Source organism: Mchenga conophoros, linkage group LG5, assembly GCF_057382185.1.
Source record: "Mchenga conophoros isolate Kocher_MC1m ecotype Shallow Benthic linkage group LG5, M_conophoros_male_GT1.1, whole genome shotgun sequence".
NCBI lineage: Eukaryota > Metazoa > Chordata > Actinopteri > Cichliformes > Cichlidae > Mchenga > Mchenga conophoros.
The window spans coordinates 25,444,226-25,469,627 of NC_140530.1; the positions used below are offsets into that span (position 1 = coordinate 25,444,226).

Consider the following 25,402-nt stretch of genomic DNA (forward strand, 5'->3'; position numbering starts at 1 on the left):
GCATATCAACTTCATTAGCTTGCGATTGACATTGTTGCGTTTACAGCTTGTTCTGCTGCCCCCAAGTGGCCAGAAAGTCAATTAATACTGCCTTAAGCTGCATTTACTGCTGCATTGATTATTTTCTTGTCAACAGCAGGCAGAAAAACAGGCTGGCAGATACACAAATTGCCAGGTGTCTTCACATCAAGCACACTTTTCATTCAGCAGAGATGGAGCTCCATTAGTATTCTTGGCTTTGTCCAGTTTTCCTTAAGCTCTGTTTTCTTCACCAATTCCTGACAAAATGTCTTTGGCTTTAGCTGCTAAATGCCTCATGGTGTTCACCATCTAGTATAATTTTTTTTAAAGCTTTCTATGGTATGTGGTGAGAATTCATAAATGGATCATTTGGGCAAAAAGGCTGGCGAACTGGATGTTTCTACTTTTTAGGTGACTCACTGCAAAAGTTACTTTCATTCATCTGTTTGTAACAGAAACGTCCTTTGATTGTGGTACCTAGACATGCTTGTGATTATATTAAAAAAATTAAGTGATCTTTAGAGTGAACTTGGTGCCTATTTTTGTGTTTGTGTGCACAGGAGCAGTACCAGTACCTTTACAAAGCCATGCTCAGCCTGGTCAGTAACCGAGAGTGTGGCCTGAGCCCCATGCACATGGACACTAATGGGGCGGTGGTGATCGCAGACGAGTCGGACCCCGCAGAGAGCATGGAGTCGCTCGTCTGAGGACATTCTTACAGGCACTTAATTTGTAAAAATCCGAGAACATTTCTGAGGCCTTTTTGCCAGACTATTGATTAAAATGAATAACCTTATTACTTTTTATACTGATAAAAGTTTTTTGATATTTATGTTTTTGTCCTTTATTTCTTGTCTTAAATGTTATCCTGCTGAGCGTTTGCACCTGTTTTAATTTGACACGAGGAATAAGCAGCTCTGTCCAGTTTGCACTATACTATCAGTGTTACTGCCTAAAATCCAGTGAGCAAAAGTATGACATCATTAAATCCTGGCATCGCGAGGAAACTCGGATCTTGGACCGCGCTGAGACAAACGCGAGGCACGAAGGCCGGGATGCGCTGAAGCGATCCGCTTCCTGATTGTCTCGGAACAAAACTTCACTTCATTTTACAAGCATGAATTATGTCACTTTATCACTTCAGTCAGACTAACTGTTTTGAGGCTCCGCTCCACAGGGGTGAAGCTTTTTATCTCGTGAGAGACTCACACCTGCCTATATATTATTTCCCCAGTATCTCACTGCTGTCTTGTAAAATGTACCTATGGCTTATTTTGTTAAAGTGTGTTACAACATCTAATGTGAACATTTATTGCTTTTTACAGGGATTTATATTGTTATATTGTTAAATTGTTTTGTAATATATATAAATATATCTATAAATATTATATCCCTAATAGCCAGCCAATGATTGTTTTTTTTGTTTTGTTTTTTCCTTATTTGTCCACCTGCCTTGGTGTAAACTTACTTTTTTTTCTTTTTTTTAAATAAATGGAGATCTGTAGCTTGTCATGTATTGCCTACAAATCTCCAGCTGTGTTTTTCTTTTCTTTTCTTTTTTTTTTTCTTTTTTTCCAGCATTTCTTTGAGCTTTTCTAACCCAAGCGGTCCAAGCTCAGCTGTTAAACATCTGTACCAACAAAATGTAATTGCTCTACATCATTTTTTTTTCTCCATGTGTTTTTGCAATGCAGTGGATGTAACGAGAATTTATTTTTGACGCTGATCAACACCAAAATTGAATAAATGAATAAATAAAATTCACGTCAAAGTGAAAACAACTGGCAGCGGATTAGTCTTCAACATTTAAAAATCCAAATCCCACATTTTTCTGCACAAACGTTCAAGGACTTCAAGGCCACATTCACAGAGGGATCTTTGGCAGCATGTAGAAGTTGGTTGGGTTGAGTCATTTGAGGATATGTGCACATCAGTTTTGTGGATAAAGATACTGCAGTTTTGTTGTCCTTTATAATCCTGCCATGCTGATATGAGGAAACTGCCAGTTTTTCAAGACTTAATCTGGACTCTCTCTCCCTCTCTCTCTCTCTCTCTCTCTCTACATATATATATATATATAGATATATAAATAAATAAATCAAAATAAAATATGGTGCATGCCTGAGCTTGAGATGTGGAGGTGAGCCTTACAAGCATAAGGTTTGTGGAAGCCCTTCACAGAAAGTAGGCAGAGAGACTTTGAGACAGGAGCTAAAAGAGGATAAACTGAGGCTGTTTTAAACTGTGAATCATTCAAGGCTGCTCCATTAGAGTGCCACAATAAAAAAGATGAAGCAGGAAATGAGTAGAAATTGCTCTCAATTAAGGAAATTCATGCTTTATAGTTCATTGTTTTACCCAATTTTGCCACAGAGGAGAATCCCCGCCAGGCGTCCTGGTGAAGATGTTATTCAGTGCCTTGTTCAGATGTTTTTGGGTTTTGTTTTGTTTTTTGGGGTTTTTTTTGGATAGTTATCTTAGATAGTTATCTTTGTTCGTAATGAAGTTATTGCAGGAAAATGGAACTAGGACTTGGACTTCATGGGACTGAAATTGCTCAATGTACTGTCATCACAAAGTGGATTAACTTAAGGAAGGATGGACTATTTAGATTTTATTAAAAGGGGTGAATGTGTTTGCAAATTAATCGATCTGAATCTACATTCATATAAAGACATATTGATATGGGTCATTTTTCTCCCGCTGTTGATCAGTGTCAAAAAAAATTATGTTACTTCCATTTAAAATTGTAAACAAACACTGAAAAAAGTCAAATTAGGTGAAATCTTTCTGTGGGGGGTGATGCTTTATTTGTAACCAAAGATGTGGTCCCGCTTTGGAACATGTTATTGGTTTTATCCTGAGATCTATTAAACCAGATAGAATTTGAAATCCATATTGTTAAATCTCGCAGATTTCCCCTGTGGAAAGTGTGAACTTATCCTTTGAGCATGTTTCACTTCTAGCCTCAAACTCGCCTTCCACAAGCTCAAGATCAAAGACTTGTGTGACGAGGTTTCAAATTCCGACTGTAAATTGTATTTTATTGGACTTTACTGCGTTAGTTTGCAACTGTAATTATAACCCATTTTCAACCCTTAACATTCCTCTCTTGGTTGTGTTTTCTGAGATCGATTTTGTTTTTGTTTTTAATTCAATTTGATTTTTTTAACATGTATATTTTTTAAATTCATCTGATAACATCTATTTCCTTTCCACCCGGGAGTTTGCTAAATCCATTGAAACCCCTCTGACATTTGGAGAAACATCAAAACTCCACAGCGAAACTTTTTTTCATTTTTAAATTTTCACCTCGTGTTGGTGTGTGTGTGAGTGTGAATGCCAGCATCTTTCTCTGCTCACATTTGAAACACAAGTGCTGTAGCTTCACGCATTTACTTAAAAAGGAAAAAAAAAATCTGTAACCTTTGTGATCATAGAAGTTTATATTTTCATACAAATATTTGGTTTGTACAGAGGACCTGTAACAGATTGTACTTTTGTGAAAACACCTCAGCAAAACTCCAACAAACGAAGCTGCCCTCCTGAGATCCGCCATGACGATTTAGATCAGATATCAGATATGTTGGTCTCGGATCACTTCAGCTACGCTGGTCATTAACTCTAATCTGTAACTTACGAAAATTCCAAAAAAAAAAAAAAAAAAAGGTTTTGTCAGTCACATTACGTGTTTATATGACAGTATCATAGTTATTCCTATGATGCTATTATATACCATATTATAATATACTGTCATTTAGGTAAATTGTATTGCTCTGCATTGAATAAAGTCTGGCTTTGGGTGCACTGCATCCTTGTATTACATGAAGTATGGAAAATAAAATAAGGAACCTGCTCTCCATGTCGCCCCCTGCTGTCACACTCTCGCCGAACAACAGTGGTGGAAGAAGTACGCACAATCCTGTGTGTTAATATATGCAAGTGATTTGCTCATTTAAATCTTTATACACTGCCGTGTCAACCTATCACATCCTCTAATTCATATTTATACTCATGATGAAATGACTGTAAAATCCTAATACATTGAGTAACCCGAGCTATGAAATAAATGTGGTGGACTGAAATATTTCCCTGTGAAATGTAGTGGAGTAGACATATGAAGTGGCATAAAATTGAAAATCCGAATGAGCTGAAATGGCACCATAGGTTCATTTTCCCCTAATGCCGCACTTTATTTTGGCAGAAATTGGCACTGTTAAAAGTATTGTAAATTAGGGGTGGGTTTGAGTCCGCCTCGGGCTCTTTTCTCTACTCTTTCTCTCTTTCGTTTTGCTCTCCATCTGAACTGTCACTATATAAAAGGTTAAAATGGATAAATACGTGCTAGGAAAAAAATAGGCATAATTAACTTTTAGCAGTCCACACGCTCAATTTAGTCCTGTATGAATGTACAAACTGCAATACAGAGGGGAAAAACATATATTACAGAATCTAAAGATCACGGATATCCTCATACTCAAAACTACTAAATGTTGTTACTTTGCACCAGGAACTCTTTGTGTTCAGTGTTGACGGTTGTGTCCCAGGTACATCTTAGGAAACATGACAGGTGATGCACATGTACAGTAATTTTTATTTAGAGGCCACAGCTCTTGCATATTACAACTGTTGGCTTTCATAAGGCAAAAGCAAGAATGAATCCACCAGCTAATTCACACAGAAAACAGAAAGCATTTGGGGAGGGTGGGAACCCACGGGCATGCAGCAATGGCTCAGAATGCAATGTACAGCATTTTATATTTATATATATTTATATAATATATACAAAACAACAGTGAGACCCAAACAAATGCCAGACATCTCATTCTACACAATTACAGAACAAAGACGGACCAACTTTTTTTTTTAATAAAAAAAATTCTTTTTGCTCTTTTTCCTTGTAAAAGTGCAACTCAATTAAAATAGAACCTGTTTCAAGGCCTTTTAATGTTGAAATAAAAATAGAATCTCCCGAGTTATCAAAATGGAGCTATGAGAATATTGCATCTCTAGAATACCCACTCGAAGTTCAAGATTCCTGTTGAACCATGTCTAATTCGTAATTGAGATGAGATCACATAGCATTGACACATGATAAAAAATGCAGGTCTAGACTTACTGTCGATGTTAAGAACAGTGAGTAGACGACGGTTTATCTGTAACAGCCGTAAACAAATACAGAGGTTTTATTTTCAGTTCGAAGCAGTTGGCATTCACTTAAAAACAGACGAGACAAAGAAAAGGGTCCACACACTCATCATCACGACAATGTACCATTAATGAATGTAGAATACGACAAAGAAGCGCCATATAGGATTGCATTGGACAGGGACACACCTATTAATCTCACTCAACATTGTCAAACAAATGGTTCTCCATATTGCTTAGTAACACATAGAAATGAATTTAGAAATGAATGAATCCAAGATAGGTGCTATCTTTATCATGACACAGCTAAACTGCCAATCATGGTTATTTTTTTTAAAACATTTTTATTTTGATTTTCTTCAGTATAAGTACTATTTTTATAGTTAATAGTTCCTTCATAGGCATTTCGAGCTGACAAAGAGGTCCTAGAGTGGCTATCTGAGTTGGTACATGCATCGGTAACCAGGCTAAAGTCAAAAGTGTGAAAGGGAGAGGGGGTCGGGGTGAGGGAGGGTCCTAGAGGGAGGCCGGGGCTGAAGTCTCGGTGTCTAGTCGTCCTCTTCGTCCTCCTCGTCGCTGTCCTTCATGGAGATGCCTTGCATGCCTCCTTCCCTCACCGAAGCAGCGGCCTCCTCCATGGTCAGCCTGTTGCGCACCGTGTCGTACATCTTACTGTTCAGGGTGGAGTCGAGGACACCCTGCAGGCGGAAGTCCCGGTACTTTTTCTGCATGAAGACAAATATATATGTCACGTGACACGCTTCCTGCTGTGTCTACTACAAAAGAAAGTTGACATGAGATACATGGAAGTCAGAGAAATAGTGAAACCATGGGCCAGCTTTTGGATCTTAAAGGACCACGTAAGCTGCAGGAGTCCAAAACCCATCCATGTGAACCCACGGTGCTCTAAGATAGACCAAGTTAGGATTTGTAGACAAAAAAAAGTTTCCAGTTTATCAACACCTTACCTTTGTAATCCTGATGAGGATTTTTAACTGGTAGACGTGGAGCTGCTGATCCATGCGTTCAGTGAGCCAGGTCCCCAGCAGGTTCATGGTGGCAGTGTACCATTGCTGAAACACAAACACAACACTCTCCAGCAAAACACACACCCACACACATACTAAAGACACCATGACAGAAAACTAACCTTTAAGACGCAGGTATAAAACCAGAACTAAACATGTACATTTCATAATAACATCAGCATTCAGTCACTCGGATTGAAGCTCAGTACAAAGTCTGTATCGCACTTCACAAGAAACCCATTCTTGCATGAGTCAGAACGAGCAAATAATGCAAGTTAAGAGGTTTTCGAAAAAGGGGAAATCATGTTCAAAATAAATAAAATCTCACGAGCCACAGAAGTATTACAAGCTACAGAACATGGACGTGCTTCAACTGTTTCTTTTGATCGTAGATTAAAAGATATAATACTCCAACTTCTACATGTCAGATCGCCTCATCTCTTCATCGCGTGCTTTTAACTCGGAGTTCCGGACAGCATTAAATATAAATCACTGAGCCGATATCAAAGTTAAACTTTGGAAGTTAACGCTGGTGCACTGAAGTGGTGACAACTTCAAACTGTATGGTAAAACATTAGACTTGCTACATTTCTCAAACATTTCTCTCACTTTTTGGGGGTCTCTAATTTGGATGAAAAGATCAAAACTGGTGCAACGTCTCTAGGTAGGATAGCACAACGAATGGGAACGGTGAAACAGCTAGTCTGGCTTTAACAATAGGTAAGTACAATCAAAAAGCTCAAACATAATTAACATGCTTTTTAGGTCTGAGTAAGAGAAACTGCACAATGTTAGTGCAAAACTTATCTTAGCATAAAACATGAAGCAATAAACTGTCTCCTTGCTTTGACTTCATCCATAAGAAATATTCAATTATTGTCATACTAAGAGCTAAAAGTAAAAGCAGACCTTACTGAGCTGTGTGCCAAAAACTCAGGATCCACACTGCTCTAAACACTCGGTGTCATGATGTTAAAAGTGAGGAGATATAGTCAATTTGGTCGTCTCAGACACAGATGTGGCTGTGAGCACAGAGTCTCTACCCACCTTATGTCTGTGAGGGGCAACCAATCAGAAGAAAACTGGCTTCAAGGGAGGGTAAAGGGAGCCAAGACAGCTTGTTTTTAGACAGTGGGTGAATTGAGCGGCTCCACCAAGGGCCATTAAACAACAGAAGATGATTATTCTGAGCAGTAAACCATGAAAAGCTACAGTAACAATATCCAAGAATTAAAATATCATTTTGAAATGAGCAAAATAGGTTCCCTGTCATAGAAATATGCACTCGGGTCATTTTACTAAACAACGGACTTATAAGCTTATCCCAGTGGTCAATAAGACACACAAAAAACAGAAGAGCTTCTTTGGTGTCAAATCCCCCAACGACACTTCGCACTAAACCAACAGATGGAATCAAATTAAATTCTATGTAATGTTTACTAAAGTAAATGGAAACTGCTTGAATTTCATTTAGTGATCCCAACACACTCAAGGACACAAACAGACACACGTTTACCTTTTACACAAGGAAACTGCATTTATAGCGCTACGAAGAGATGGAAGGAGCAAGTTTATGGAATTTCCCTGAGTGCACTGATATTACAGCGACTTGAAGGAATTAATTAAAAAGAGGGAAGTCATAACGCATTGAAAAATGTATCTGTCTTGAACTGCAATTACCTTTTCAACTTCTAAAAAATGTTCAAGTCGATATTTTGTAGCAGCTGCATGGCCCATCAATTACTGAAGGCAATTACTAAGCCTTTATTTATAATTTATTCAAGTGGAAACGCGGTGCTGCGTTTGAAATGCCCTACACTGTGGATAGAAAACTACTATGGGGAATTGAAATTATAGTTTTGACACGGGTACATTAGCAAAAGAAAAATAGAATGAGAGTGAGTAAATGGTTTGCAGGCAGGGAGCAGCGGTGCTGTTTTCTTGTATCTTTTTCGCTCTCGTTTCCTTGGGGTGGCAATTTTCCAGACTGCACCAAAGTTACAAGAGAACAGCACCCATGTTTGATAGAAACGGGCGTCATACCTCCAAAAAAGGTCAACTTTAAACTTGTGAGTAGGCAGGAACGCAGAGAAGCTTTACAAGGCCCGAATTAGAGGTGGAAGGAGTTAGCTTAGTTGGTGTGTTTTTAGTTTTTAGGTTGAGGTTTATTGAGATCAGGATTAGGTGAATGGTTGAAAGGTTTGAACTTGCAGATGCCTGTCCACTTCACAGTCGAGTTGAGCGTGCAGTGCATGCAGACTTCGCGGGTGGGTGGGTGGGTGAGTGGCTGAGTACGTGCTAAGGACGACTGCTCTATGTGCAAATGAGGCAGAACTCTGAGGAGGGTCATGCTAGAAGATGTACACAGGAAGATTATTTGACTCTAAAATCATGCCAACCAACATAATGTGATAAAACAAGGCAACGCAACGCTAGAGATAAGTGCCACTTTTTGACTAGAGGAGGCAGCAGGAATGAAGTTAATCAGAAAACAGGAGATTAAAAGGATTGAAATAAATCAGCGTAAGAAAGAGAGATAAAGTAGAGCCTATGCAGCGTCTAGGAACGACTTCCACATGCATGCAAATGAATGAATGGAAATGCATTCAAATCAAAAGGAAAAAAACATTGACGGCTTCGAACTTGCTAAAACTGAAACACTCACAGCTCAAAACAAAACAAAAAAAAGTCAATTTCAACACAACGGTGCTGACTAGGATCTCAGTTGGGCACTCTGGGGCCACACGGGGGACACAAGGGGGTAAAAAGCTCCACAGTAGAAAAAATTAAGGACACACGGAGACAGGGGAGCCAGTGTGGACCTCAAAGACAAAAGCAAAACCCACTTCACAACAGCATCACTCCTGGCTCCAAATAAAAAAGAAGATTAAAAAAAAAAGTCATATTCATCTGGCACAAAAATAGAAAACCATTGTCTGTCAGACATAAAAACGTGACGTCACTGCCTCACAGAAAGAACTGAGAATCTGTCAGACACACAAAGCAATCACACGCCTGTGGAGACACAGGTCTTTACAAACAGGTTCTAAATGACATGAAGCAGACACATCACAGCATTATGCGTTGTTTGAATCACACATGGAGGACACATTTATGTCAATGTATCCCATTAGGATTATGTTTGGTAAGACAGTGCTCTCTTCCCCCTGTAACACACTGGTTCCCAACAATTCACATCCAAGTCATGCCTTTTTATGAACCCTCATTAGACCTTATACTTTTTTAACCTGCATCATGTTTTCTTCTTAGGTTGCTTTCATTAATGTTTCAAATCCCTGGAGGCAATGGAAACAGCCGTGTGGAAGTTCAGCTGCAGTTTAGCAGCGTGGGAGTTACATAAAACTGACTAAAAATGGCTCGGACCTCAGAATACTAACAATAGAAAGCTAAAGTAGATCTATTAATGCCCCCAGAGCATAAAAGTGCAAACCTGGTCCGAGCAGGTGGAAGTCATTCATCATCTGTTCTCATCAATTGTGTAAAAACAACAATAGAAAAGGGAGAAGGCGTTTGTGCTGTTTTTAGGACTATATTTATATTTGAAAAAGCTTAGTCTTTTTGTGCTTTGTCCGGTTTGTTGTTTGTCATGTCTCGTTGCCCTTCGTTTCTCTTTCCCCTCACCCCAATTGTTCGCAGCAGATGGCTGCCCCTCCCTGAGCCTGGCCCTGCTGGAGGTTTGCTTGTGTTAAAAGAGAATTTTTTTTTTATTGTTGTGTTTTTTGCCACTACTATCGCCAAGTGCTTCCTCGCAGAGGATCAGTGGGTTTCTTTGTACATCGATGTAGGGTCTTTACTTTTATATAAAGAGCCTTGTGCTGACTACTGCTGTGATTTGGTGATACATAAATAAGCATGAATTGAATTCATTTTTATTAAAAGATAAAGCGATCTGTAATTGCCTATTAAAGTATTAATGAGTCAAACATGCATTGTTTCCCAATACCTTAGACTCCCGAACTCTGTTTTTTATTCAGTTTTAGCTTTTTTTTTCAAAGCATGTTTTCATTTTGTGTTCATTTTATTCCCCTTTTTACTTTCTCCTGGGGGATGCTTTGAATTGCAATGTTTATTTAAAAGGTGTTACAAAGATAAATTTGCACTTTAGGACTGAAAAGTCTGTTGCAGGTTATCATTTTTACTACCAGTGCATCTATTTTCATCTTTCTCTTGCATTTTATCTAAATGATGAAATTTGGTTTATGCTTACACTGCTGTTCACTCACCTCAGTCTAAGTTGCGCAACAGACTGCTCGGGGTGTAATTAAAAAAAGGGGGGTGTGATGTCTCCTTTCTGTTCATATTTATCATCATCGTCATGACTGATCGCATTTTCCTTGGGTGGTTGGGAACCACTGTTCTAACAGATCAAGGGTATTTGCCATGTCAGCCTCTCAGATTGACCCAGGCCCGTCCAGCAGTGCATCATTCACCCAGCGTTTTCATTTCACACACAGAAACGGCACAGGTGCTTCACTGTGGACTGACGACAAAAGGACTGAGTGGGTTTTTATTTTCATTCAGGAGGCTGACATGTTTTGTGTGGAAAGCATCTGAAAGCAGAGGACAGTGGTGACTTAAAAAATACAAGAACTTGGTGTCCTGGCGTATGATCAGTATGGACAGTTCTGTTCTTTCCACAGAGAGCACTGCTTTAGATAATCCTTTCTGAGGATGCTTTTATGGACTCTTTGGTAAGTAAAAGTTTGATTTTTTAATACACAAAGGCCCAAAAGCACTGTGGCAATGCACACCAGAATGCAGAGGGCAGCTGAGATTCGGAAAGAAAAGAGACAGAGAGACAGAAAAGTCGAGAAGGGATCAGAAAAGCCTCTTCTTCCAGGCAGAAATACATTTCCTGGTCTCAAAATGGGACTTATCCCTCTCTGCCCTGTTGTTTTGCCACATTTTGGAAGGCCCCTCCCTTTTTGTGAGGAGGAGACGGCATCTTACTTACATCAAATAACCTTTCTATATACACCTCCTCATTGACCTTATCACGAAGCATATCCTGAGAGTGGCGCACAAAGGTCACGTAGCCGTCAGCTACATCCATTCCAGGTTTCTATAAGAACAGACAAAGAATAGGGTCACGACTCAGGAGAAGAGCAAACAAGCGGCTGTACCAATAATTACTGTCTTCAAAAAGGTAGAACAAAATCACTCAGATGATATTTTGTTCAGCTCTAAATGCTCACAAACAAAACAGGAAAGTCGGAGGCTGTTAAACTTACAGGTACATCCACATATTTTGAAGCAGCTTTCACCTGAAAGTCGAAACAAAACCGTCAAACAGTGGCTGAAAGGTGAAATGTTAATTATCGTCAGATTCATTAGGGCTTGGAATATTTTACTATTAAAGATACAAAACTAGAGTTCTTTTACCCTTTTTTAACCCCCCATGAGACAAAAAAAGCAGGCTTTCAGGAAATACATTCAGTTTTTCAGAATATAAAGTGAATTTTTTTAAAGAATACTTTCAAGAAAAATAAACTGAGGGACTGAAGAAAGAAAAATCTTACCGTGAATGAAAGGAATGAAGAAAAGAGAGTGCCTTCATCATATCTGGAAATTTTGGCCAGCACTCCCTCCAATATGGCAACAAACTGAAAAACGAGAGGAATCATGAACAATCTAATAATCATATTTTAAAAAAGTCAAGTTAAATTTTTTTCTACTATTGTTATCAAAGTAAGCTGATATGAAGCTGCACCTTTGCAACCAGAAGCTGAATCATGTCCCTCACACTCTCCTCAATCAGCTCGTCTATCTGGGAGTGGAACTGTTTCTGTGGAAAGCAGAAGAATTTCCAACAAAAGTATTCACGTCAGCAAATTAAAAGCACAAAGCCTCATTGTCCAACATGCAATCATTGCCCCAGATGAAGTTTTTACCTCTTGGCCCATCTCCATAGCACACAATTTTGCTGATTGGTCCTTGGCGTCCACCATCACGTTGAACATGGTGCATAATGTTGGAGAGATGCGGAAATCTGTGGACTTGCTGCTCTTTGCCAGCTTGGACTCAAATGCCATCCTGGTGCTGCAGTGCAAATTAAAAATGATACACTCTAAAATGAAAATGTGCTGCAGATGTTCATTATGCAGAAAACAAACTCTTTGCATTTTGGAGCTTTTGTGTCTCTCGCAGTTTGTCATCATCTCCCGCACAGTCACACAAATACACACCGTTTGACACAGTTCTCGATCATGTTGCTCGACATGAGCTTGATGCGGCTCTCGAGGTGTTTGGCAAACTCCTCCTCAGGCCAGTGCAGGTCCCTGATGAAAGTCTGGAGGGCGTCCAGCTTCCAGAAGAGGTCCTCCGATGTCCCGGAGCCATTACTGCCATTGACCCAAACACACATACACAGGTCAGAAGACAAATGTCAACCTGTTACCTGGGGGGGGATTAAAGGTTTGGAGGGGGTGGGGGTTGTAGTGGCAGGAGCAGAGGTGGATGCTGTGCCGCTACACTTTTTTTTTTTAACACAATTTTGCTCTGGCCATATACTGACTGGTCCACCTACATGTCTCCTTTCCTGTTTGTTCAGGAGTTTCTGGACAGTCAGTTTATGGGCGAAAAAGGAGCGGGAAGGGTTTACTGTAACAGATCAATAACCATGCTACAGAGTATGATTATTGACTGGTATGTGAAGTGGCCACATGCAGGTAAAGTCACTGCAGATACAGTAGCTAATCACACAAAGGAGTAGGGAATGGAGGAAGTGAGGGAGGGCGTGCAAAAAAAAAAAGAAAAAAAAAAGGCATTTATAGTCAGTGTCCAAAAAACATTTAAAAAAAATCTCCAAATTGGCTTCACTCATCACAGGCCCTCTCTCAACATCCATGTCCCCAGGCTGGTGGGACCCCTGGAAGGATTATCAAACAAACCATGCAGACCTTTTTAGCCATCCTGAGTAGAGCTGATTGGGAAAAGTGTTACATTTAGAGTGAGGAAGGAAAGGAGATAAAAACAGAGGCGGAGAGGTTTGAACTCCTGCCTCTAAGCCTCTCCACTTTATCATCTCCACTCCGAACCGCTCTGTCTGCCCTCCCAATCAGACTACTAGCAGGTGGTCAAGGTCAGAGATGAACCTACGGCCATGTACAATCTACAATTCGCTAAGCATCACTAGAGCAAATGTTTGTGGACAACAACTCTGGGGAGATACACATTTTGTACAATGGAGATCTTGATGTTTCAAATGGGGAACATTTTCTGCACGGTAGAACTCCAATAGCCTTAGAACTACTTTTTTTTTTTTTTTTTGCTTGATTCGTTTTTTTTTTTCAGCCTGTATCTCCACACCTCAGCTCAACAGCATGCATGTTGAGACAAATGAGAGCATTACAGCCTCTCATTTTAGAAAGCACGTCCCCATCTACTCTAACACCTCTCAGTGACCTTGGCATGAACATGAACAGCAATAAGTGGCAAGTATTCACAGGAGAAAACCGATTCAGATTTTGTTGAATTTAAATGTCAGTTTCGACTTCATTTACATTTTTTGCTACAATTTCAAAATTTGGCAAATCTTTTTTAATTGTCCTTACTCATGGGCATCTTCATACCAAGTTATCACTGCTTTCTCAGTAAATCTAAAGTGAACTAGTTGAATACACACTCAGAGTCATATATAGCAGCCATCCATGACGGGGTAGAAAAGCTAGGCATTTGTGGAAGGTTAACTGATAGTCCTGCTACTGGCACTGGCAGATTTGGTACTTTGGGAATTTGGAGGTTCACATTTGGTAGATTCACATTGGGCAGATTACTTGTTAAACTCCTGCAGAAAAGACAGACAAAAAGAAAAAAAAAGAATCCATAACAGTGGCGTGGGAGCTGCAGAAAGCAATGTAACACTCATCATAAAAGTAAAATCTGAAAATATGTGAAGACTGGAACAAAGAGTAACGCACATAAAAGGGACGGTAACTGTCAAAGACTCACATTTTACAAAAATACTCAAGAGTAAAGAGAGCTGGACACACACATAAAGTATTAAATGCAGCGATAGAGACAAGCAAAGTAATACCGAAAACCCAAAAAATGAACACGAATAAAGACCAAGAAAATACAGGTTACCTTAATACACTTTAAATATAATCTTTGCAATGAAAGGAAAATGTGAAAGCAGACATATTAAAGCCACAACAAATAAAGTAGCAACATAACACACTGGAGGCAAATTTTTTTCTGGTAACATGTCAAAGCACACGTCATGAATGTTAGTTCACACACAGAACAACAGGGATACTATGTTTTGCCCTGACCCCAATGTGTCGGCGAGAATTGGTGAGACATACATTAATCAAGCACTATTTTCAGACTAGAAAAACCAATTTCTTCTACAGGATAAAGAGGTTGCTCAGCCCACACTTGGCTCGTTCTTTAAAAGTGAAGCTACAGGAAGCTTGGATGAACATTACAGCTGCGCTACCAGATTTTTCAGCCTCCACACAGTCAGTCAGTCTGTCATCTGCATAAAAAAGCTTTGCATCTCCAGCCATCCTACAGCCTAGCTATAAAGACGGAAGCTCCTTACTTTACAGGCTCCCAGGACTCTCTCTCAAAGCCCTTGTGAATTGATTGTGCGATGGAGGACTCCATCAGATCCACATATCTAACCACCAGAGGAGCATACAGATCTTGAAGATGTTTGTGAAACTTTCCATTGCACAGATGATCTATGAGGGGGGAAAAAAGCGTGTTACAAAAGGATATCATACTTTTTTTTTTTTTTTAGATGAAAATACCTGAAGGTAGCTGAAACATAAAGATGGGCCAACTGCATGAACTTACAATCTGTCCGGAGGAAGTCATTGAGCAGCTGGAAAAGGGGAAAGCTGTCCCAGCTCTCAGGTGACTGGATCTCCAGAGCGGCATCCATGTCGATGGCGTAGAGGGCCAGGAAGTTTTCTGCATGTTCCACCATAAGGTCTGTCCACCATGCAAATGCCTAGAGACACAGCAGGAGGGAAAGCAAACAGGTGAACAAGTCCTCTTGTTAAAAGATGAGAGGGAAAGGAGGGAATAATAAACACTACTGGACAGTATCGCTCTTAAAAGGAAATACCACTGGGTTGATGCATGTTTGGTGTGTTGAGAGAATAGTTTGGCATTTCGGCAAATATCCTTACCCTTTCTTGCTGGGACTTGATTTTTCATACGTTGGATGTAACACTTGAATATGAAGCTAAAGTCAGAAGCTGGTTGGGTTTACTTAGTTTAAACACTTGAAACAGAGGGAAGCAGCTAGACTACCAGGGTCTCACAGCACAGGGTAAGAGGCAGGGCACACTCCTGGTTTTTAAGTGGGCTTTTTGTATTACCTACACTAATTGGCAGGTCACACAGTATTCATATGCACAAGTTTGCTAGCATCACTGTATAACCTAGCGCTTCTCTTTCTCAACCAAGCATTGATGATACATTTCCTGTTATAGTAGAAAACATATAAAGCCGAATGCACCACAGACCACCCTCTCAAATGATTTCAGTAATTGCAAAACCTGCCTGTAGCTATTTGCATTTGTTTATCTGTGATCTGGTTAGCATTTTAAAATTGAGTGTAAACAGAGTTGCCAGAAGACTGATTTACTACCTTTGAGCAGTCCAGCTGCTTCTCTCTGTTACAGGTGTCCATTAGACGTCCCCTGTTATTTAATTTGAGAAGATATTTGGTTATATTTGTGGATACCGAATGACTTTTCCGTGCCGTGTGTGAATTCTGTAATTGCCGGGTATTTCCTTTCAAATGAACAGAAATTCTATCACAGCTGTCAGCTTGTGTGCTTGTGTATGTTTTCCATGGCATACAACTAGATCAAATCCACAGCTCTTCCTAATTGGTACATGAATTCAAATCCAGATTATACTTGGGAGAAGATTTGCACAGTGGGGTTGCATCTTTGTGCCTTCTATTCATGACAGTATCTTTACATCTAGGGTGCTCTTCTCATGCAAACGTGGATCTCCCTGCATGCTTTTCTCTCCAGCTGAGAGATGAGGGGGTCCACCATTCACATCACCAACAAACCCATAGCCCACTAGATGTGAATGTGTCTCATGCACATCACTGTCTAGACACACCAAAGACTGCAGCATACAGCATCTCTAGTGTTGGAGTGTGTCTGTTCCAATTAGTTAAGTAGGTGTCTGAGATTCAGCGGATCGTTTTTCTAGCACAGTCAGGACTTTCTCACCCTTTGACAGCAGAGGTACAGTAGTTGCTTTGCTGGCAGTCTTGGCTTGGCTTATTTGCTTATCATTCAGACTAACATATTGCCAAGTTCAATTAATGAAGCTGAATTTTTCCAAGTTATGCTGCATGCTCTACTTTACTGCTGTTTATTGTTAATCGACCACCTTATTTAACCACCACAGCAGCAGTCAGAACCGTACTTACCTTCCTACTTACCTGTCCACTTCAAACGTTTAAAAATCATGATAGCTCTAATGTTAGAAACACAGGCAGCAAACAAGGCTCTTCTCCATCGCATTCAAGGATATATACTCTTATATCAGCTAAAGGGGAGGACAGTAAATAGCTTCCAACAGGGAAGGGGAAAGGCTCAAAGGTCACCAGGCAGAGTAGCCTCCAACCTTTGTTAGTGGTTAAGGAACACATACAGGACCCTGAGAAATCTACGGCAGACCCACTGTTCAGCCAAAACAAACTCTAGTGCTGTATCAGTGCAACCATGTCAAGGGACCAGTCTTAAAGGGGGTGTAGTTTGCTTAGGGGAGAGATGTAGAATCATCTACTGGACATGCACAGAGCATTACGGGAGTTTCTCATTCAACTTGACTACATACCTCTTTTCCCTGCTTGGGCAGTCACCAATCATATGACAGTGAGAATACAGGAAGATGTTCAGAACAATAATGTATTTTTGAAGCATTTCTTTGTTAGGGTTTGTAAACTGAGAATAGACAGCAGAGAGGGATGGAAGAGGAGAAGCTGGAGAAGTAATGCTTAAACAGGTGCGGACTGTGAAATTAACTGCTGGATGGAGGGGAAACAAATGTTTATGGAGGATCAAACTTCAAAGGTTCACATGGAGCATACTTTAGGAAATTTACTGGTTCAGCATGCTAGGATAGAAAGGAAACCTCTTTATGGCCCGATGAACATGCTTTATGATAACAATTATGTTGTGCAAACTAAAGTGTTTTTTTAAAAATTTATATTTAAACAGATTTGCTCTCACTTCTGTGCCTACAAACCCACCCACTGAGTTCATTCTCTGTCTAGAAACGTGCTTCTTGCCATAGTGGCGCACATGCCATACAGGAGGGTCGTGATGGGGACTGAAGAGGAAAAAAAGAAAAAAAAATACTGTACCGATTGATCTCCAGAACTTGTGACTGCCGCCTGTCAAGCATATTCAGAGAGATACAGTAAATCTGCTTTATCTGTATATTCTAAGATCACATTTGGATCACCTTCAGATCTACACAGCTGCACATGTTCATCATGCTTTCCATCAGCTTGATGTCTAAAGTCGCCAACACGATGGAATAAGGAAGCTAGATGGATTTTTAAAAGGAGATGCCTTCCTTGAATATTGGTTCAGCTTGTTCTCATTCCCAGAGTGCCAAATACTAGCATTCTGTCAAAAGCTGCTAATATATTGAGATATGCGCAAGGTGTTGACTGGTGATGACACTCGTATCACAGTTAAACCCACTGGGTAAGTGCAATTTGTCAGTGTGCACAGTTGTAAAGGGGCAAAATCCAAAGTGAGATCTCTTCCTACTTCTAACCGAGTCGATTTTTATGCCTAAATGCTTAAAATTAGTTAGTGAAAAACAAGCAAAACAAAGCACAAAGCGCAAATGGCTCACAAACCAAAGTGATTTGCTCCACAAAGACTCCTCCAATCACTTAATGCCAAATTGGTTTCTCTAAAGGAGGATCTGTGGAGGTGTCCTGTATTGCTAGAGCTCGTGTGTCACGGCACATTTGACAAAGAAGAACTTTTGCATATATCTGCAAACATATATAGCAGAATTAGACAGGACAGCAGTGTTTGACACCCTGGGATGAGAACATGTCCATTAGCTTGTAGTGCTAAACCAAAGCCATACAGATCTAAAGGTAAAACAGTAGCAAAGACTGTGTTTAAGTAAAAAGTTAACTAATGTCAATTTCGCCATTTTATTTGGGACAAAAATATGCTAAATGTCAAAACAGCAGTATATCTTTGTTGACTCCATTGGAATAAACTGGTGAAATTAAGACTGACTGAGTTGTTACAGTTTATGCTACCTTATACCTCCACTCCACTCCATTTCACTGGGATGTATTATACTTGTGACTCCACTAGATTTATTCAACACACATCTTTTCTTTAAGACTATATTTATTCACATAAAATCCTATTTGAACTTACAACTTAGAATGCTCTGTTTATATTTAAACCCATACATGTCAGTTTTTTAGGCTTTTGAACCTTTTTGAAATACTTCACATGTGGCTATGTGAATTCCCATCTAAACCTCTCAGGTTTCATTTACATGGCTTTCACGATTCCCCCAAGAAAAAGCAAAAACATTATCTGATTTAAATGTGGTGATCTCTCCTTGAAGGCTTTTTACCTGTGCACCTCTGGAAAGCCTTTCACCGCAAATCTCAAACTTGCACTTTTGTGTCAAACTACCTCAACCTGTCGAGACTCATTACTGAGCTGGCTTTTCAGTACAACCCAGAGAAGAAAAAACAGTTTTCAGTGGAAGAGCCAACAGACAACAAGACTGAAGGTGGCTCATCGGGTGAGGAGCGGGACCAAGAGCAGGGCTAGACTGGTAAACTGGCATACCGGGCATTTTCCTAGTGGGCCGACTCACTTTTGGACCAATGGGGCAACTAAAAGACCGCTGCACACTGGCCCCACAAGCACTGACAGCAGCCCATTCATTCAGCTTCATTACTGCCACTGTATTGCCCAATAAAATGTCTTAACTACCAAGCCCGCCTCTACATTCGCCCAAGTAGCTTAGTGTTGATGAGGTAGCGAAAAAGTGGAGCTGAAATGCTGAGACAGAAAAATAGAAATAAATGCAGCAAAATTAACCGACATGTTAGCTGTCGGGGCTGCTGCACCGTCAACTCCTCCTCGTAAAAAAGTGCACGAGGAGGGACCACAGCGAGGGAGACGCCTGGACCAAATATGCCAGGGCCGATTTTGTGTCCCAGTCCAGCCCTGAGCAGGAGTATGCTTCCTTTTTAAAAATTCACCAGCTTTGAATTCATCCCTCAGAATTTAAATGTTAAGGCTTTCGATTGTTGCTCCCCGCTAAGCCAGCTTGCCAGACTTAGGTCCCTGTAACTCTGGCCTCTTCCACAAAATGCAATTCAAGCTAAAGGCTTTTGACCATTTTGACACAATGGTGGACTGCAAGGGAGCAATCTAAACATGCCGGTGCCTAAAGCGTACAAGGAGACGGCGCTGGAGAAGATAACAGCCATATTTAAATCAGGTAATGTTTTTGTTTTTCATTGGTAGAGTCACAAAACACACTACAATACAGACTATGGCAGTTTAGTATTATTGATAAAAGCATCTAATTGAATTTCACAAAGATCAGTTTTCTTGGGAACAATGTGTTTTACTTACTACTTTAAATTCAGTGTAAGGCCTGAGGTTTATTATAAGTGATCTTGTTGTGTGTGACCAAAGGGAAGCAGCGCAGTAGAAGCCATGAAAATGCGCATTAACTTGTTTCACCTTGTGTTTTTTCTTCTAGCCAAACATCTATACTGGAGTATCCTCAACATAATACTATCGTTTTAACAACTTATGTAAAACTAATGCACTGTCATCACACCAAAAAAGATGCCATTGTACCATTTCTGTCTAATTTACAGTCTACCCTCAAACATGGCCCTCTGATTCCATGTGGCGATGGTCCGTTGAACACCAATTAGAGCTTTCCGAAATTAAATTAATCTTTGAAAGTTTTTTCCTTTTTTTTTTTAGTTACCCATAGATGAAAGCAGCTTTATTTATAGAGGATTGATAATAAGGCTAGCTCCCTGCTGTGGGGCAAGTGAGATAAGAGTGAGAGCATAGAGGGAAAGTGCTTTGAGGAGGAGAGGAGGAGAGGGTTCTCACTCACCTCCGCATGGTGTTCCTGGTTCTGCTGGAGGACCTCTATGACTAACTCCGCCAGGCGAATTGTTTCCTCCAGCTTTTTGGCAGGCGTGACTAAGCGGCCTACGTTCTCTGAGACAAAAGGATGAGGGTGAGGGATGAGTGGTTAGTCAAGCACAGAGGATTCCAGGGGGATTTTTATGACTATTCAAAAGATTTTTTTTTTTCTGTTTATATTTTTGACCGTTTAATAAAAGTATAAACACAGCACTTACGCTGTGATGTTTACCTACCATACCCCCCATAACAAGTAAAGCGTGTTCTTATTTACTGTGTATGCATTTTGGGCTGCATGACATAAAGCAACAGAGTTGATGCATTTATGGGATAATCAGACTCATGTTGGAGGAGTATCAGACACAGGAATAGTGGCGCTGAGATGGAGGTGCAATGCAGCATTGAAAACATGCATATTGTGTAGCGGTACTGAATAAACCATCTGTATAAGGAGCTGTCTCATGGCCAAAAATACTCTGTGAACACGCACAGTAAAAATTATTCATTCCTTCTCTTTGAAGTTATCTGATTGGATGAGATTATTAATTCAAAGCTAATAGTACTGGATGTCTAATAAGGATCGGGTTCTCTACAAACACTCGTGGCTAGAACTACATGAAAGGGACATTTATACATATTTCTGTAATTCTTTTTTTCTTAAGACCAACAAGTGTATAAGAATCTTCTTAAATATATATTATTTTATAAGTAATCTGATCTCAATATAATAATACACACATTGGCTGGCTCATAGTTTTCTTTGTTAGAACTAATTTTATAAAAAGGCAGGTGCTTGGATCAAATTAATAAAATAGTTGCCAATTATCTGATGAAATTCCTGAAGGTAATGAATATTTTTTACAAGCGTGCTGATTTTGGATTTCTCTTAAACTGTGCTTATGTGCTCATGAAAGCTGTTCCTCACTTATCAGCTGGTGACTTTGGTCTATGATTAGCAAAAGCTCCAAATCACTTGCTCGTACCTTTGTCGGCAGAACGATCTGATAAAAACAGATATGTGTCATGAAATGGAGTTGTTCCTTGAACACTGTGATTATATGGCATGACATATTTTGAACATGGAACTGAATGGCTACACAGATCTGAAATCAAAAGCACATAAATACATAACTCTACATAAAACAGTAGAAGTCTGCAGTCGGCAGTTCTAACTGGAAGCCTTTTGCTGTTTTCATTATTATTTTAGGGGTTCTGCGGGTATTGCTGCTCAAGCCAAATGAATATTTTTTTTCGGAGCCTGGTGAAAAATTAAATGAAGGAACCCTAAGCTAGCAGTAGAGATTACACTTTCAAATGCCACATAGAGGGAACTGAGCTGTAAAGTAATATTTAAGACTTCTAATAATGCCTGATCACGAGGGTTTGAATTAGATATAATATGGTTTAAAGAGGAGCAAAGTTTTGTTTGTTTTGTTGTTGCTTTTTTATTCCATTGCACATGCGCTCCAAGAGAAAGCCATACAAACTCCACAAAGAATGGCCCTGTCCAGGTTTAAACCCAGGGCCTCCTGACTGGGAGGCTATTTGGGATGGTTTCAGATGTCTCAAATTTCTTATACTTGAGGTTTTGTGGTTGTCTTTAGCATCTGTGCTACATCTTTGCTTTACTTTACTCCCAGACAAAAATCCCCATAATGCATATCTTTATATAATGAGCTCATTTTCATGTGTGGCCTGTGGTGAAAATGTATGCTAATTTGTGTGATGGGGGGGGAGGGGGGGAGGTTGCATTAAAGTGTTGCTTATGTCTTTTTAAATTACATTATAATGTAGATAAAAATATAGGACCATATGTAAGAGATTGCATTACTTTATGGTTTTGATGGTGTCTTAACATGTCTACCGAAAAACACACTTGTTCACCTTTATTCAAGTGTGAGTACACTACATTTGAATTGAGTGAGAATAACATTTTCAGCCGTATAATTCACTGCTCCAGATTTGAATCTGGAAAAATATAAAGTAGTACAATCTCTACAGATTTACTGCTTTTTTAAGACATGCCAAGACATTTGAGAACTTGTACAATATTTAAAGTGTGTATAGAAGATGTGCTAATGGTAAATGCATGCATATGTCTTACACTGATTTGCAGTAAACATGTGTGTAAGGTGTGGGTGTATTTGTATATGTAAATGTAAGTGTGCACTATAGCTAAACCATAAGCTAAACATGGGTTCACCTGGATCCTTTTGATCCTTTTGACCTTTCTCAACTTCAGCGAGAAAAAGGGGAGAGAAAAGATAAAAAGGAGATGTTTAGAATTAGCACGGCTCTATGGTTATTTTCACGAAAGGGGATGGGGGCTTGGGGGAACTCAGGCTTGTTGTTCATCGCCACGTGACCCTTTAAATGAATCTGCTGGGACACTTTCAGCTCCAGGGACTGACGCTTCTGGGCAACAGACAAACGTCACAAACACACAATAAAAAATAGAAACACTGAACCAGTAGCCTGTGGAAAATTAAAAAAAAAAAGGTGATAAGATGTTTTTTTGTTAACAAACAGACAAAGCTTCGACTATTGCAAACAGGTAGGGGACACAAACAGCTTAAAGGACCGTAGACAGGACACGCTGAGTGACTTGAGTTGACCTGAGTCAAGTTAAAACACAAACTGGAGCTGTTACATCCATACACTCTATCCTGTTGTTCCCATTCAATAGCTCTGTCAACAGATGCTCTTTCACTGTCACTGGAGACACGGTGACAAACAAGCCTACCTGTTCGGCACAGCACACCACTGACACATGATCAGACCAAATGACTGAAAACAGATACCAATGTAAGCAATATAAAAATGCATTCAAGTCAAAGGAATGGGCTTCAAACCAAAAGAAAGAAGCTTACAGACCAGACCGCTCATTCATGTCCATCACAAACAGATGGTGCAAAAAAATGGACCCCTACTGATTCTGTGTGGTACTGCTCAGATCTCTCGACTGGTGCACTCCCCACTCACTCTCACAGACAAAGGCACAGATAAAAACAAGCATGGCAGGAGCAACATTTCTGGAGAAAGAGAAGAGGCAGAAGGGAGGGGATGAGGTGAAGGTGCGCTTAAAAGAATGAGGGGGGGAATGGGAAGAGATGATGAAGGTACTCACGGATGGTTAAATCCATCACTTGAGATGCCAAGCAGAAGACAGGGTGCTCAAACATTTCCCTCTTTTTCCCTATAAAAAAGGATCGGGGCATGCAAAAGGATGGGGTCAGAAGGGGGAAGTCTAGAGGTCAGAGGGTGATGGGAAGAGGGCTGTCCAGGTGAAGGAGACAATCTGTTGGGCAGGAGGCCCAATAATAAGGTCAAATCGTTGGTAAAATTTGAATCAGATGCCTCACAAGGACAGGTGGAAATAAATTCACACAGCATGAAAAGATAGTAAGGTTTCAATCCTTAGTATCTTTAGCACCCTGAGGGATTTCTTTCAAGGCATAAACAACATCAGAGATCTCTATGTAAATGTGCATGTCAGTGCAACTGGTATGTTGAAAAATAGACACAGCAAGAGGAAGAAATAAGACATCCTAAAATGTCTTTATGTATTTTTTCATATGTAATCCATGCCAGTAAAGAAAGGCCGTGTTATGTCTCAAAGCACATGCAAGGCTGATGCTGGTTTGTATGCATTCAATCCCAGCATTCCTTTGGTTAGAAGCCACTCATCACATAGTGGAGAGGTTAGAAAAAGTGACATCTGTGTGGAGAGGGGGGAAAAAAAGCAGAGCAGACAGGGGAGGGAGCAGAAGATAGTGGTCTTCAGCAAGAGCATAAGACACAGTTGACAGGAGAGCTGCTGGTATTTCAAGGCAGGGAGTGTAAAGAGGGGCGGGCAGAGTCAGCTGGAGGTATCAGAGAGGTTGGAGCTAACAGTAAGATAGTGGAAGAGAGGGAGTGTGTGTCGACTGGGAGCTGGGAGTCATTTAAGCTGAACTTACAATCCAATCATCAAATGTCAGAAGCCAGGATACTACACAGCTCGAATAGTCAAGGCACAAAGAGAGATCGGCACATCAACAGATTTCAGGGCTTTGGATTTGAATGCATTTTTACTCACACACCTCTACACAAAAGCCAACTTGACCTACAGAACAGCACAGAGCTAAAGCAGGCCTGAAACAAAGGAGAGAGTTATTGGACTGAGAGACAGAAAGTGACTGTGACAAATCATTTGCCACAAATCATTTGGGATATGGACACAAATATACCATATACCAAGTGAATTTACCATGTGTAAATTAATTGATAACATGACAGGCAGTCTTACAGAAGAAAAAGAACATATGGAGATATACTGATTGTTCACTCTGCCGTTTTCTACCAAACCACTGACTGGGCACTTCAATCTGAGTCTGTAAAACATGACATCTTCATGATCAGTAGGAATGTTTAGCAGATGCATAGCATTTGTACCCTGATACCAGCAGTCATTATGTGACAGTGAATTGTGTTGTTCTGGTTACCTTCAATTTTAGCATAGTCTTTAATCCGCTGGTAGTTGAGCTGAGCAGCCTGCTCCAAACATTTGCGAATTACCCCTTTAACTTCTTCTGGTGGAACCGGGGTCACAATGTCCTTCATCAGGACCTGCAGGCCACATCGAAGATGACTCACAGAACCTCAATATTTCAGAGGGCACCTTTTTCATTGTTCATAAAATGTTTTTATTTAAGCATTTACTAACCCTCTCCAGCAAAGATAAAGTGGCCTTCAGTGCACCCTCTGGACGACCGAAGGGGAAACAATATCTACAAGGGAAGACCGAAGATTTAATAACAGAGAAAAATACCAATAACCGGGATGTTTTGTGACTTGGTGTAATCTGGTTTTAGTGAGGCGGCAATCACCTGAAATTTACAATCCGGTTTTCCAATATCACACGCAACCGCTCCTTGATGTCTTCAAAGCGCTCCTTCTCATCCACTATCACTGTAGTCAGCCCGTCTGGCCTATGAAGATCGCACCCACAAACGTTAACCCAGCTGCAACCCCAAAGTCCAACGTATA

General features: G+C 40.2%; 2 protein-coding genes across 13 annotated transcripts in view; one reads left to right on the forward strand and one right to left on the reverse strand.

Annotated features, from left to right (window-relative positions):
* Positions 1-3,875, forward strand: part of ca16b (carbonic anhydrase XVI b) — a 114,915-nt gene extending 111,040 nt beyond the window's left edge. The window contains exon 29 of the mRNA XM_085274514.1: positions 582-3,875. Within this exon, the coding sequence (XP_085130640.1) occupies positions 582-728 (147 nt within the window). The 3' untranslated portion in view covers positions 729-3,875. The remainder of the gene's footprint in view (positions 1-581) is intronic.
* A 720-nt stretch (positions 3,876-4,595) lies between these two features.
* LOC146574665 (calcium-dependent secretion activator 1-like) overlaps positions 4,596-25,402 on the reverse strand; it is a 66,487-nt gene continuing 45,680 nt past the window's right edge. For 3 of the 12 annotated variants that reach the window (XM_085274515.1, XM_085274520.1, XM_085274521.1), the window contains 17 exons: positions 25,243-25,344; positions 25,080-25,143; positions 24,859-24,982; positions 23,502-23,570; positions 20,343-20,449; positions 17,566-17,595; positions 15,021-15,177; positions 14,764-14,905; positions 13,843-14,004; positions 12,404-12,559; positions 12,110-12,257; positions 11,929-12,003; positions 11,738-11,821; positions 11,450-11,482; positions 11,173-11,280; positions 6,138-6,242; positions 4,596-5,894 (listed from right to left, as the gene is read on the reverse strand). In XM_085274515.1, coding sequence (XP_085130641.1) covers positions 5,718-5,894; positions 6,138-6,242; positions 11,173-11,280; positions 11,450-11,482; positions 11,738-11,821; positions 11,929-12,003; positions 12,110-12,257; positions 12,404-12,559; positions 13,843-14,004; positions 14,764-14,905; positions 15,021-15,177; positions 17,566-17,595; positions 20,343-20,449; positions 23,502-23,570; positions 24,859-24,982; positions 25,080-25,143; positions 25,243-25,344 — 1,843 coding nt within the window. In that variant the 3' untranslated portion in view covers positions 4,596-5,717. Of the gene's footprint in view, positions 5,895-6,137; positions 6,243-11,172; positions 11,281-11,449; positions 11,483-11,737; positions 11,822-11,928; positions 12,004-12,109; positions 12,258-12,403; positions 12,560-13,842; positions 14,005-14,763; positions 14,906-15,020; positions 15,178-17,565; positions 17,596-20,342; positions 20,450-22,577; positions 22,611-23,501; positions 23,571-24,858; positions 24,983-25,079; positions 25,144-25,242; positions 25,345-25,402 lie in introns of all 12 variants that reach the window. The other 9 variants (XM_085274519.1, XM_085274526.1, XM_085274525.1 and 6 more) reach the window with 4 other exon arrangements.